The sequence below is a fragment of the Aphidius gifuensis genome, linkage group LG1 (assembly GCF_014905175.1).
Source record: "Aphidius gifuensis isolate YNYX2018 linkage group LG1, ASM1490517v1, whole genome shotgun sequence".
In the NCBI taxonomy this organism is placed as follows: Eukaryota; Metazoa; Arthropoda; class Insecta; order Hymenoptera; family Braconidae; genus Aphidius; species Aphidius gifuensis.
The window spans coordinates 30,362,868-30,377,102 of NC_057788.1; the positions used below are offsets into that span (position 1 = coordinate 30,362,868).

At 24.6% G+C, this 14,235-nt stretch overlaps 4 protein-coding genes across 4 annotated transcripts; 2 read left to right on the top strand and 2 right to left on the bottom strand.

Moving 5' to 3' along the window:
- Positions 1-1,097: 1,097 nt before the first annotated feature.
- LOC122860342 (WD repeat-containing protein 38-like) lies at positions 1,098-6,132 on the bottom strand. The gene is made up of 7 exons (XM_044164127.1): positions 5,692-6,132; positions 5,288-5,545; positions 2,763-2,943; positions 2,448-2,698; positions 2,309-2,389; positions 1,776-2,006; positions 1,098-1,702 (listed from the first exon to the last, which is right to left on the bottom strand). Exons 1-7 carry the CDS (start codon positions 5,749-5,751, stop codon positions 1,592-1,594), a joined length of 1,173 nt encoding a protein of 390 aa, XP_044020062.1. The 5' UTR covers positions 5,752-6,132; the 3' UTR covers positions 1,098-1,591.
- On the top strand, positions 6,078-8,304 carry LOC122860340 (kinesin-related protein 4-like). The gene is made up of 3 exons (XM_044164124.1): positions 6,078-6,691; positions 6,765-7,016; positions 7,095-8,304. The coding sequence occupies exons 1-3, from the start codon at positions 6,271-6,273 to the stop codon at positions 8,108-8,110; spliced, it is 1,689 nt and encodes a 562-aa protein (XP_044020059.1). The 5' UTR covers positions 6,078-6,270; the 3' UTR covers positions 8,111-8,304.
- Positions 8,305-8,340: 36 nt separating this feature from the next.
- On the top strand, positions 8,341-11,123 carry LOC122860341 (neuronal acetylcholine receptor subunit alpha-5-like). The gene is made up of 9 exons (XM_044164126.1): positions 8,341-8,563; positions 9,072-9,205; positions 9,280-9,324; positions 9,408-9,517; positions 9,626-9,854; positions 9,916-10,084; positions 10,161-10,313; positions 10,375-10,544; positions 10,620-11,123. The coding sequence occupies exons 1-9, from the start codon at positions 8,482-8,484 to the stop codon at positions 10,845-10,847; spliced, it is 1,320 nt and encodes a 439-aa protein (XP_044020061.1). The 5' UTR covers positions 8,341-8,481; the 3' UTR covers positions 10,848-11,123.
- A 304-nt stretch (positions 11,124-11,427) lies between these two features.
- LOC122860343 (32 kDa beta-galactoside-binding lectin lec-3-like) lies at positions 11,428-13,653 on the bottom strand. The gene is made up of 6 exons (XM_044164128.1): positions 13,610-13,653; positions 13,454-13,539; positions 12,971-13,172; positions 12,601-12,887; positions 12,328-12,522; positions 11,428-12,253 (listed from the first exon to the last, which is right to left on the bottom strand). The coding sequence occupies exons 1-6, from the start codon at positions 13,646-13,648 to the stop codon at positions 12,103-12,105; spliced, it is 960 nt and encodes a 319-aa protein (XP_044020063.1). The 5' UTR covers positions 13,649-13,653; the 3' UTR covers positions 11,428-12,102.
- Between the last annotated feature and the right edge of the window lie 582 nt (positions 13,654-14,235).

Here is a 14,235-nt window from a genome sequence, read left to right on the forward strand (position 1 = left end):
TTTAAATTATTATTCTATTTATTTTAATGACATATGGGTTTTTAATTATTTTTATAAAAAAATTTTAAGCGACTTTTTGTATACATAGACAGCTGTCAGAGGTCTCGACACTTGAACTCTAGTAACTAAAAATAAAAAATTATGTTTTTTTTTCAATCCCTCCTGTCAGCTATATAATAAAATAATAAAAAATAGAATAAACAAAAATTCAATAAGTTTTAATAAATATTATTATACCATAATGATTTTTAAAAGATCAAAAAAAAAAATTAAAAATAATAATGAAAATTGATGTTTAATAATTTTTAATAGAGGGAAAAAAAAAGTGATTTTTATATTTTTATTTTTTCTGATGAACGGATGGTGGATACCCGGAGTGTAGGCCGTATAAATTTAGAACTATTTCTATTTTGACACAAGCAAGACCGCCAACCGACAGAAAAATATTCACCCATGACTCTTTTTTACGTTAAAATATTTTAAATTTACAATGACACAATTTACAATATATTAATTTTTTTGTTTTTTAAACTTTTAAACTATCTCAATTTATTATTGATACTAATTATTAAAAATATTTATGCAAATAAATTATTTAATTTTTAAATTTGTTTGAAGACTAGTCAAGTATTATTATTATTTTAATATTTTAATATTTATTAGCCACTTGAAGACATAAGTAATCACAAATCGAACTAATGGTACGATTTAAACTCAAATAATCCTGTTGGACTCTTGGCAATTCCAAAAATAAAATTGCCAGCGAATCGAACGGAAATAGTTTGAAATTTTTGCGTGTGTGTCTTCAACGAAATTTCCGTGATAAATATATCTTGATAGAAAAATAAAGAAAAAAAAAAAGAAATAGATATAAAAAGTTATTTTTTTTATTTTTTATAAATTTCATAATAATATATATTATCTGTCATGATTGTTACGTCACTTAGCACGTTTTTAACTTGTTAGATATTCGTGCCAAAATTTTAAAAAATCTTTCAGTGACATTTCGAGAATATTGCAATTGCGGTCGACGAACTTTTAACATTAAAAATTTTACATTAAATTAATTAATTTTACCTTCTTTGAAGCCTCCTCACTTGTCTTTAACTCAATGATATTTTTCTTTTTTTTTTTTCGTTCGTTTTAATCCACTATGTCACAAATTAAAATGCACTTTAATCCAAACAATAGAAATATTATTACTTCAAGAGAAAAAAAAGAAAAAAAAACACAAAAAAATAATTTGTAAAATAATAATAATATCGATTGTAAATTTATGTATTTATATGATGATCGTGTTAGTGTTTAAAACGATTATAAAAATGCCGGTCCACGCCGAGATGCACGAACAGACTGGTCCCTGGATCCATTGGTCCAGGATTGGCGCTCTAACGTAAAAACGTTGTGGTACGTTTAGACGCCGTGTTTTATATTTAACTTTGGCATCACTTTAAACTTACCAAGACATCCACCAAGTTACTCTCACTAACCACCCAACAATTAATTTACTTGTACAAAAAAAAAAACTAAAAGAACAACAAGAGGTAATTGGTTCTTTCTTTTTTTTTTTGTTAATGAGTATTTTATTTCTTTAACTAAAATCTGCCAGATGAATGATTGACTCCATTCCACCAAAAACAATTGACGTACGATTACTATCAAGAGTCAAGACTGCTTTTTTAACTTCAAAACTTCCAACTACCTAGATGATAGAAATATTTTTCTGTATTATTTTTTTCTTTAAAGAAACAATGTATTTTAATTTTATTAATTACTCGTTTTGTGGTAATGTTTATAACTTCAACAGCACCAGTACCAGATCCACCAGCAATAATATGTTCACCATATGGATCACCATCAAAATATTGTGCAGCATAAAAAAATTCTCCTTCCAATGTTGTTGGACGATTTTCAGGCTCAATTGTATCAATAATTTGACCACTGGTTAAATCCCAAAGCTGTAAACTTTTACGTACATGCCATGATGCAGTTAAAATTTTTGATTCCTAAATTATAAAAATATAAATATATTATATAATAATTTATGTCAAATAACAATCAATGAGAACGACATGAATAATCATGATGCTTTTAAGTTTATTTTTATTAATAACTGATGATGGCTGAGTGAGTTCAGTATTTAATTTTAAAACATGTTCTAATACATACATCAAAAATTTTTGAGTGCCAAGAATCTTTTTTTTTTTCTTTTTAAACAATTACTCCAACAAATAATTGGCAACTTAATCAATTGATTTTAATTGAGTTATGTTTGTATTATTTATTTTTAAAAAAAGTTGAATATTACCCTGACATCTATTGCATCGCCACAAATATGAGGACCTTTTATCACTTTGATGGAACCAGTGCCAACTCTCATGTCCCAAATCTGTAATAATTTATTAGTTTATTAAATTGACATTTGTATTTATGTTTAATTTTATTACCCTAACTGTGTCGTCCCATCCACCACTTATTATCAAGTCTGGATATGTTTGATGAAATTTAACAGAAAATATACGCATTCTATGATAATTTTCAACTTTTTCAGCACTTATTTCATGTTTTTTTTTTTGATAAATAGTTATTAATTTTCCTGTTAGACTGTCATAAATTCTTAATGCTGCATCTTTGCCACCACTTGCTATTTTTTGTCCATCAATATTAATGTCAATTGTATTAATTTCATTATCAGGCTCTAGAAAAAAAAAAAATTATATTTTATTAGTTGTTTAGAAATTTATTATACAATTTATTTTTACCTTCAATAAATCTTGAAAATTCAAGTGTATCTGTAGTACATAAAAATATATTTCCACATGCACCAGATGCATAGAAAATATTTTCATGAATTGGATTAAAACGACAACACATCATTGGCAATGATGTTGGTAGAGCACCTTTTAATGTTGCTTTTAATGCTCCAGTTTCTCCATTTCTAATCTTTAAATTGACAAAAAATATAACGACATAACTCTTATCCACCAAATATTTCTTTTTCAAATTCATAATAATAACAACAATGTAAACAAAAAATATTTTCCGTTACAAATAGCGCCACTACATGGTGAGGACAATCGGTAACAATAAAAAAAAAAAAACGTAAACAAAACCTACAAAACGAAAAAATAAAAGAAGAACGTTCTTCTGTTGACTGCTGCTGAACCATTGTGAACCATCAAGACCACCAAGTAAATTTATTAACATTAAAATTTAATACAAGTGCATGTGTAAAAAAATAAAAAAGACATAAACAAGTGTAATTAAAAGAGTGGATTTATCAAGTATTAAAACAATGGCATCATCATCATCAACAAATCAAGCTGAAAAAATAAAACTGAAAAATAAAGAATTATTTACTGATTCATTTAATATATGTAAAAAACTTTTGATTGAAGAAGATTGTTATCTAAATGAGCGTGAAAATAATTCATATTCTGATTTATCAATTGTTCATGGACACAAGATGTACAAAGCCATGATGCAAGCTTTGAATAGCATCACAGCATCTAATGTTCAACAAGATAAAATTGAAATATCAAACGTTCAATTAGAACAAGCACCAGCTAAAACAAAAACATATAATGATAAAAAAAATGATCTTGAAGTTGATGCTAATTGTGATCAAGAACCAGTCAACAATGTGGCTTGTCATTCAAACAAAAATCAAGATGATATTACATCAAAACACAATGATACAACAGTTGATTTTATTCAGCCCAAGAAGAAATTTAAACCAAGTATACCATAGCCATATTTACAAGTAACTTTTTAATTTAAATTTAGTATTTAATATTAACTAATTTATTAATTTATTTACAGATGAAAATACTTTGAATAATGTCAATAAAAATCAGGAGAAAATTAAAACAAATGAACAAGTACTGGCTAAAAAAAAAGTAGCTAGTGATAAGAATCATAAAGATAATAATCGTTTTTTGAATTTCAATATTAATTGGGATCAAAAACAAATCAACAACAAGGTGGCTTGTCATTCAAAAAAAAATCAAGAAAATATATTATCAAAAAACAATGGTATAATATTTGATGGTATTCATCTTGAGGATAAATTTAAATCAAGTATAAAATTAATGTCATATTTACAAGTAATTTTTAAATTTAAATTTAGTAATTTGTATTTATTTTTATTTAATTATTTTCAGATGGAAAAACTGTTGATAAAAACAAAATTATTGGTAAGTTATGTTGAATATTTTTATTAATATTCATATTGTCAATATGACTGTTTTTTTTTTTAATTTTTATTTATATACAGGTTTATTTATTTTGTTAAATATTTTTTCAGATAGAAAAAAGTTTTATGATGCTTTAAAAAAAGCAAAATATGAAGCTAGTGAAAAAAAATGGAATGTTAAAATACCAATTGAATTGATGCAGTCAGTTGCAGCTCAAAATAATAATTGCATCAAATTAGAGACTGGTGAATCTAGTCAAGATGAAGATGAAATTGAGACATGCAAAATCAAGCCAAGACATACTAATAATATAATCAATCCTAAAAAAATAACAATACAATCGAATGAGACATTAACAAATGGTAATAAAAATTACAATAATCTTTGTTTTTTTTGTATTTTTGATTTTAATAATTAACTGGTATTTTTATTTTTTACAGATGATTGTGATGTTGATGAATCTAATGAAGAAGATGAGACTAGTTCAAATAAAAGCATTGAAATGACTGATAGCAAAAGAGTCACCAGAATTTCTACTGGATTACTTACTCAGATAAAATATTTCGATAACAAATCAAGGATGAGCAAAAATAACGAAAAAAATAAGACAAATGGTCATGTCGATGATGGAAATTTACCAGAAAAATTAGATCAAAGCCAAAATATTACCAATGAAATACCAACAGTTGAAATGCCACAAAAAAATCAAATGAAGAAATTAAAAAATTCTCAATCGAAAGATTGTGAAAAACAATATAATGATGGAATAAAATGCCCTGAAATGATGAAGTTAATAAATCAATGGGTTTATGAAAAATGTATTGAACATAAAAATAATGGAGAAAAAATTACAAATCAGGATATAAAAAATTGGGGAGTTGAAGCAAAAAAATCATTGATGTTTGGACATTTAAGATTTTCAGCAAGTGATAAATGGTGTTTTCGATTTAAAGAACTATATAAACTTTCAGGTCATTCTCGTGACCTTCAAATTACATATGAGTCTACCAATTAATAATCCAAAAAGATCTTGATCATAGTCAAGTAAAATATAAAACAAGTGCATGATTATTAATAATAAAAAAATTTACTTGAATTCCACCAGTTCCAAATGTCGTTGCAATAACATCACCAGATGGTGAAAATTTAGCACAATAAAGACCATTAAAATCATTTGAAAATTGTACTTTGTGCAATATTTTAGCACTAAGACGATTATTAAAACTTAAACGTGCTCTTTGAAGCCATTCATCTCTTCTCAATGCTTCATCTTCAGATATACGTCGATCAGTTAAAAAACTAGGTCTTCGTGATTTTATAATTGTTGATCCTCGTTGTGAATCAAAATCCTAGGTATAAAAAAATAAATAATATAAGCATCTCAATAACGATATAACATTATCAAAAATTAAAAAAAAAATATATATATATTATTATTTATATAAATATATATATACATTATCAAAAATTAAAAATATAATAATTATTATTATACACTCTCTGAATCTCCAGAAGTTTGGGGAGAATTTTCGTTCGTATCATCGTGTTTATTCATCGTATGTATTTTTTACAAATAAAATAATTAAAAAATTTATTCGAAAATTAATTGACAGGTTATTGATTATAATTATTTTTGCTCGATATCCACTAATTTCCACTAATTTCCGCAATTAAAATTTGTAATTTTTGTTTTTTTTTTTTCCTTCAGTCAATCAAGACATGTCGGATGTTGTCTTCAAATTGATTGACAACACAATTTATGACCTCAATATAATCACGAAAATTACAAATTAATTAAATCTTTAAATTATATATCTAACACGAATAAAATATAATTTTTTTTCTATTTAATTTTCAAGTTATTTGAATTTCTATTTAGCAGGAAAAAAAAAAAATATATATTAAAACTTTAGGGCGTGAATACAACAAGCGAATCACAAATAACGCCGCCGTTTGTAAAAAACTGAAACAAAAATGTCAACAAAACCTACAAAAAAAAAAAAAAATATTGACAGCTAAACTTACGTCATTATAAATAAATAAAAGTAAACAATTATATTGAAGTTATTTAATCATGGAGACGACAACCAATAATCAAGTAAAAAATATAAAATTAAAAGACAAAGAATTATTTACTGATTCATTTAATATTTGTTGGGAACTTTTAAAAAATGCTAATTATTATCTGAGTAATCGTGAAAATAATAATTCATTTTCGGATTTATCATGTACTCATGGTCAAATTATGTATAAAGCCATGATGACAGTGATGGACAACATTATTAAATATGATGTTGACATAGCTTTACCAAAAACAGAACCAAATGATGGTGACATAGATGATGATTCTTTTCATGATTGTAATAATCCTCGTTTTGATACTAATTTGCATCAACAAGAAGTTTACCAAGTGACTTCTCATACAGACGAAATTACATCAAACAAAAATGGAATAGAAGATGATGCTATTTATCCTAACAAGAGATTTAAATCAAGTAAGTTATAATCTACATTAACAAGTAATTAATGTGTTTGTTTTTAATCTGTTTTATTTAAAAAAAATTTCAGATGAAATGGATCCTTTGTTTATAACTTGTGATGGTCCAGGAGCTATAAAAGATGAAATTTTTGATGAAAATAATGAAGAAATGCACAATGATACAGTAGAAACAAATTCAGCACAATTATTATCATCAGCTTTAATAGATAATTCTACGTCAATCGTGAATGATGATGAATTTATTCAAAGCTTTGATACTGATTTGTTACAAGATGAAACAATTGATACTGAAAATTCAGTAATACTAGAAGAACAACTGGGTAAAGATGGTCAAATAACAGTTTCTTTTTTAGTTATTATTTGGTATTTGAAAAATTAATATTTAAATTTTGTTACAGATGTTGAAAAGCCTAAGAAACGTCGTCGAAGAAGATTAAAGAATACCACCGAAAGTACCAGAATTTCTCGCAGAATAATCGCTCTTAAAAAACGTCTTTCTAATGTAAAAAAAAGTTCCAAAACGAATCCAATTAAAAAGAAAATTATAAAAAAAAATAAAGTAAAAAATAAAATTAAAAAACTAAAGAATAAAACTAAAGACAATAAAAAAGATGATCAAAAAAATTGTCTAGATCATGTTGATGATAAGGATGATAAGGACAATGAAAAAGACGATCAAAAAAATTGCCTAGATCATGTTGATGACAAAGATAATAAAGACAATAAAAAAGAGGATGAAAAAAACTGCCTAGATCATGTTGATGACAAGGATAATAAGAATGTAAAAGAATTAAAAAATATTGAAAATGTTACACCTGAAATAAAAATAACAAATGATATTCCATTTGAAGAAAAACGACAAATAGTATTAATGGCACAAGAAAATCCATCCTGGTCATTGACAAAATTAAGTAAACATTTTGGTCTTAAACATATGATTCAAAAATCAGTACTTAAACGTTGGGAAAAACAATTAACCAGAGGTGGAACACGTCGTGATATGATTGGACTATTAAATCAATGGGTTTATGAAAAATGTCTTGATTATCAGAGTCAAAATAAAAAATTAACAAATCAACAAATAAAAGATTGGGGATCTGAAGCTAAAGAAGTATTAAAACTTGATAGTTTAAAATTCATAGCAAGTGATGCATGGAGATTTGCATTTAAAGAAAAATATAAAATAACTGGTAATTATATTGATTTAAAAATTGAACCAAATCCACAAAAAATTGATACACTATTAAGAGTTTATGTTTCATATGAAATGAAAGTTAAAATTGTTAAATTATATGATGAACATCCAGATTGGGATCTTGAAACGTTAAAAAAAGAAAGTGGCTGTGATCATATTTTAAATTTAAAACAACTCAGAGATTGGAAATGTATCATTAGAAATAATAATTTATCATAAATGCTAATTAAAAATTTAAATTTAATTATTTGAACTTTAGCAAGCCTGTAAAAATACAGAGCAAGTGATTTTTTTTTTTTGTTTTTGTTAAAATCTTTTATACCATACTGTAAATGAATCAATCAAATAATTATACATGACCTAAATATATTTGCAAAAATTAATTCATCAATAAATATTAAAACGAACAAAAAAAATATATATATTTTTTATAAAATGATTTATATTTTTTAAAAAAATAATAATCATTTGTTATCTCAAATTTGAATGAATTATTTGAGCCTTAACTCGCTTCAATCAACTTGAAAATTATGTATTAGATTATGTACAGTGAGTACTCGACAGTGTTACTTGCAATTTAAGCTCGCAATATGTATCGTCATCGAGTATTTTATTATTTCAATTTAAGTTTTTTTCTATTACTATGTGAAATTCAAAGTATCGAGGGTCTTTGTAAGTATTAAAAATAAAATAATAAACATAAAAATAAATGCTTTAAATATATTTAAATGAAAAAAAAAATAAATAAAATTAATTTAATAAAAATAAATATTCATTAATCAATTTGTTTATTTAAATTAGTGCTAAATTATTATTAATTTTTTGTTGGTTTTATGAGAAAATAATTAAAAGCAAATTAAAATTTAGCTGTGAATATTTTTTTAGAGTTAAAAAAATAATATATTTGATGAGTATTTATGCCAGCTATATTAACCCCACTTAATAAACCACTTTGCACTGTTCAACACTGGGTTTATCATGTTATTTTAACTATGACAATATTCGCCTGATTAATATCTATTTTTTTCTTTACACATCTATTTACGTTTTATTTTCATAATTTATCAAAGTTATTTTTCAACATTATAAATACTCAATGAATTTTTGAATATTCAATTGATAGCTTTTTTTTTTTTATAATTTAATAATAATTTTAAAATATTAATAATAATTTCAACAGTAAAATGGAACGCCACATGGTCAGACAAATTAAAAAGAGATTTACTATTTAGATATGATAAATTTGCAAGACCCACACAACATTATAATGTAACAAAAGTAAATTTTGGATTACGAATTTATCATGTTTCATTGGTAAGAAAAAATTTATTACAAATATTACAAATGTCTATATTATTATTGTCAATTTTTTAAATTAATTTATTCAGGATGAATTTAATTCAGCTATTACTGTTCAATCAATCGTTAGAATGGTAAAAATAATTAAAATATTTTTAAATTTAATTTTGAATCTTTTGTTGTTTGTTGATGATTATATTATTATTTTTTTTTTAAGGATTGGACTGATGATAAATTAAAATGGAATGCATCAAATTATGGTGGTCTTACAAAATTAATAGTGGGTAATCATGAAGTTTGGCAGCCAGATATTGTTCTTCAAAACAGGTTCAAATTAATAAAAATCAATTTCAATTAATTATTTGTAAATTATGAAATTTAAAATTAAAGCTCATGTTAAATTTTTCCTGTTAATAAATTAATTTTTACAATTAGTGTTGCTGGATCAGCAATTGAACATTATGGTGATGTCAATTGTATCATTTATTCTGAAGGTAATATACTGTGGGTACCACCAACTCGTTTTATTGCACTTTGCAATATTGATCTACGTTTTTGGCCATTTGATACACAAAAATGTGAATTAAAATTTGGCTCATGGACATTTCCAGCAAGTCAAATTGATTTATCAATAATTGATATTGATGATCCAGCTGAAGATAAGGTTTATTAATTCATTTAAAATATAGAATATAATATTTTAATTTATTAATTTTATCTGACAGATTCATCTTATTCCAAATGCTGAATGGAAAATACTGGAAATAACTAAATATCGAAATGAAACTATTTACAGTTGTTGTCCAGATGATCCCTATGTACATGTTAATTATATATTTTCCATCAAAAGAAATTCTCCATTATATACTTCAATATTTATCACTCCAACAGTTGGTACTAAATTATTTACAAATTAATTATTAAATTAATCATTTAAAATATAATTAATATTTAAAAATTTTGATTTCAGTTATTGTTATAATGATTCTAATTAATTTCTGGCTACCACCTCAAAGCAAAGAAAAAATTTTTCTATGTGGTTGTACTGCATTGATAACAATTATTTATCTTCTTTTTTTTTGTTACAAAATACCACCACTTTCTGACAAGGCACCACTCATTGGTAATAAATTAACAATAAATATTAACAATAAAATTTTGTAATTTTGTAATATTTTTTGCAGTTAGTTTTTACAGTGGCTGTCTTTATCAAGTTTCAATATCTCTAATTATTTCAACAACTGTAATAAACTTGTCTCGAAAACCAAACTGTCAGCCACTTCCTCGAAATATTAAAAGAATATTAAATGGATGGCTTGGTAAATACTTGGGCTTGTCAAATCTCATCCAAGTTGTAAGTAATTTGAAGTTATATTTTATTTTTTATTTTTTGTTAATTTTATTCTAGTTATTTTATTGTCATTTACAGAATCATCGACCAATAATTGAACAAGAATTATCCGATAATAATACTGACTCTTCAATTTTTTTGTCTCATATATTGTCAGATAATTCTGATACTGAAACAAAAATATTATCGACAAATAATGACACACAAATTGAATGGATTTTAGCAACGACAGCCATTGATAGAATATCATTTTTAATTTTTGTTTTTTATAATATTTTTGTTATTTATTATTCTTGTGTTTTATAACAAGTTAATGATAGATTCGCTTTACTATTAATCAAATAACAAGAGGAAAAAAAAATGACGCTGAAGCTAGCGTCTAAGTTATAGCGTTGCTGACTAAATAATTTTTTTAACTATGATAGATATCAACTGAGCTATCCACATAATTTTTTTTTTATTAAATTGTCTATGATCTAAGCTAATTAAGAAAAAAAAATTATAATTTTTGAAATGGTCAAAGTGGGGTAGAGGGTGGATTTATACGATTCTACGACGATTACTGGTTTTTAATTTTATTGACTATGATGTTGAAATCGTAAAAAATTGTTGAGGATTTAATTGAATTTTTGATAAAGTTGAGCGATCCTCGTAATTTTTTTTTTATTAAATTGTCTGAGACTTAAGATAGTTTAAAAAAAAAAATTATGACAATAGCTCAACTTTATCAAAGTTAAAAAAATTAAAAACAATTAAAATTTACTCCCTACTACTCTTTGACCATTTTAAAAATTCCCATTTTTTTTCCTTAATTAGCTTAGATCCCAGACAATTTAATAAAAAAAAAATTACAAAGTTAGCTCTATTTTAATAATAATTGATTATAGGAGTTAAGGGCCGGGCCCAAGAAGACCCCCATGTTCCCTGTACTTTTAATTTCAACATGCTTATTTAGACGCTAGCGTCATGAAAAAAAATTAGATAAATTGATAAATAAATATTACAATCAGTTGGTCATGAAAGATCAGTTGATTACGACATATTGGTACAAGTTCTGGTTGTAAATTTCGTCTAAAAAAATAAGCGAGAAACAAAAATAGAACAAAAAAAAATTAACACAAACAAAAAAGTTTGTTAAAAAATATTTTATTATCGAAAAAGAAAAAAAAAAAAATTATATGAACACTTGAAATTAAATCTTGATACAGATAGAAAAAAAAAACAAACAAAAAAAAAAAAAAAAACTTGGAAATTCTTGTTTCTAATAAAAAATAATATAGTTCTTGGTTTTTTTTTTTTTTTTTCGTTTTTTCTTAGTTAAAAATTTGGAGTATCTTTATGAGTCTCTTCTCGAATATCGGAAGAAAAAAAATATACATTAAAAAAAAATTACTCCAAGTTATCGGAGATTCAGAACTTGATTAAACTTGACTTGAAGGAAGCAAATCCACCCAAGAAGAGACTCATATAGTTACCCTAATTTAAAACATTTTTTTTTCGTTTCTTAAATTTTTTTGTCTTGATTTTTTGATGATTTTTTTTTGGATAATTGTTGAATTTTCTAGTCATAGAAAGCCATGGAAATTTGGTGAATAATATAATCACCAGTTATGTGAAGTGTATCAATAATTGATGGATCCATTCTGTGTTGAAATTCACTTATCAACTTGTCATCCAGCCATATCAAAAATCCATCATCTTCACATCGAAATCTGACACAAGAAAATATGTATACAATTTTATTTTCATTATAAAAATTATTTTAATGAATAGAAAAATTTATTACGTTAGTAAAAAATCACGTCCAGGACACCAGGGTAATTTATTAACATTTCTTTCTTCATGACCCCAAGATCCATCGATAAACGTATTGATAACAACACATGGTGGACGATTTTCATAACAAAATCTTGGATTAAAATGCAACGCTATATCTGGAGGTGGATAGATGAGTTGGCTTTGTTGTAGATTAACAGAAAACCTAAATTAAAAGTAAAATATAATTGTTTTAATTATTATAAATGTAATTAAAATAAACAATTAATTTTTATCAACTTACAAATTAGGTAAAAGTTTTAATCTGCCTTTGATAAATATAGTTGCACCTGGTATAAAATTTGGACATATTTTAATATTAGCTGGAACATTTAAATCATCTAAAAGTGGTTTTTCATCGGTCAATTGAATATTTCTATAATGTTTGATGATTTTTGGATCTGGATATATACAAAGTTCTGTAACTCGTGAACGAACATCTTCAATATCACCATCAAAATCAAAATGTGTTATTAATTCCAGGGGTATACGATAATTAAATGAACAAAAATGTTCTCCATCAATTGAAATCTTTAAAAATTAAAAACCATAAAATTAATAATTAAAATATTTATGGTATAATAATTAAATTTATTATATTTTTAAATACTTACTTGAAATTCTTTGGGGCCACAAAAAATTATAATATGAAAGTATGTTTGCCGTTGAAAATTAAATTGAGTTGATGAACAATTTTCTTCACGACCCCAACGTCCCTTGATGAATGAATTTCTAACAACATATCCACGATCAAGTCGAGGATTTAAATAAAATGCAATATTTCCAGTTGACTCGCATCCCAAATTTATCCAAAAACTATTTTTATTTTTTAATAACAAAAAAAAAATAATCAAAAAATAAAATAATTCTATTGCTGTTTGACCTCCATGACTGTCTCTTTGCCAACTGAATTTTAATTTTCAAACAGTTTATCATTTTTTTTTTTTTTTCTATAAAAAATATCATTTGTTTCGAAACAATTTAACATCAATAATTATGCAAGCAACTTCATGATATTTTTTGTTTTTTTTTTTTAAATATATATATGTAGATTTTATAAATATTAATTAACAAATTAAATTTTAAAATTTAATTACCTTTTACATTTATTTGTCACATAGCCAATGATGATTATCGCTGATGTTGGTTTTAATTTAATAGCTGTACCAAATGATGGCTCATGCTGCAACATATAAATACTTTAACTCATTTTAATAAAATAATTATATATTTTTTAATTTAAATAATCATACATAGATAGTTGTCAACGTTGTTATAAAAATTTTCGGCATGAACCGTGTTGAATAACAAAAAAAAAAAGACTCAACTTGAATTTATTCATCGACTAATCACGATCATTACCGAATTATTATTTTTTTTGTATTTTAATTCACCTTTATAATAAAAAGAAATATTTTTAAAAATATTTCCTTGATATTTATTGACACATTCTCTTTCATTTCTTTTTTTTTTATCATGAAATTATTGTCTTAAAAAATCACTGGAATTTTTAACTCGTGTTTTATTTATTTATTGAAAAAATTAATTGATAATATTGGAGATTTATTACTTACAAGTGGTACAGCTTCGTCATCTTGGTATAAAAAATTTTTAAATGCTACTTTTCGATGATTATTTGGCATTATTCAATAGTTTTTGAATAAATAAAATTTAAAATGTTGTGATCAGTGTGATTTAACATGTAGAAGTCTATTTTACTTGTTGACAACTGGATGTTAACTATCAAACTGTCGTGTCAAAATGAATCATCAGCAGTATCTTATCCTTGTCATTAAAATAACATTATGAAAATTGTCGGTTCTATTCTTAATTCCAATATTAAAATTAACAAAATAAAAAATAGAAAATACATTAATAT

Excerpts from the sequence above, each read along its gene's own strand:
- LOC122860340 (XM_044164124.1), top strand. The coding sequence starts at position 6,271 with ATGGAGACGACAACCAATAATCAAGTAAAAAATATAAAATTAAAAGAC. Across the intron at positions 6,692-6,764 it reads TAACAAGAGATTTAAATCAA|ATGAAATGGATCCTTTGTTT; the intron begins GTAAGTTATAAT and ends AAAAAATTTCAG. Across the intron at positions 7,017-7,094 it reads AATACTAGAAGAACAACTGG|ATGTTGAAAAGCCTAAGAAA; the intron begins GTAAAGATGGTC and ends ATTTTGTTACAG.
- LOC122860343 (XM_044164128.1), bottom strand. The coding sequence starts at position 13,648 with ATGCCGAAAATTTTTATAACAACGTTGACAACTATCTAT. Across the intron at positions 12,888-12,970 it reads GTGGCCCCAAAGAATTTCAA|ATTTCAATTGATGGAGAACA; the intron begins GTAAGTATTTAA and ends TAATTTTTAAAG. Across the intron at positions 12,254-12,327 it reads GGACGTGATTTTTTACTAAC|ATTTCGATGTGAAGATGATG; the intron begins GTAATAAATTTT and ends TTCTTGTGTCAG.
- LOC122860342 (XM_044164127.1), bottom strand. The coding sequence starts at position 5,751 with ATGAATAAACACGATGATACGAACGAAAATTCTCCCCAAACTTCTGGA. Across the intron at positions 2,699-2,762 it reads ATTTTCAAGATTTATTGAAG|AGCCTGATAATGAAATTAAT; the intron begins GTAAAAATAAAT and ends TTTTTTTTCTAG. Across the intron at positions 1,703-1,775 it reads TAAACATTACCACAAAACGA|GTAGTTGGAAGTTTTGAAGT; the intron begins GTAATTAATAAA and ends TCTATCATCTAG.
- LOC122860341 (XM_044164126.1), top strand. The coding sequence starts at position 8,482 with ATGTATCGTCATCGAGTATTTTATTATTTCAATTTAAGTTTTTTTCTA. Across the intron at positions 9,206-9,279 it reads GAATTTATCATGTTTCATTG|GATGAATTTAATTCAGCTAT; the intron begins GTAAGAAAAAAT and ends TAATTTATTCAG. Across the intron at positions 10,545-10,619 it reads TGTCAAATCTCATCCAAGTT|AATCATCGACCAATAATTGA; the intron begins GTAAGTAATTTG and ends TGTCATTTACAG.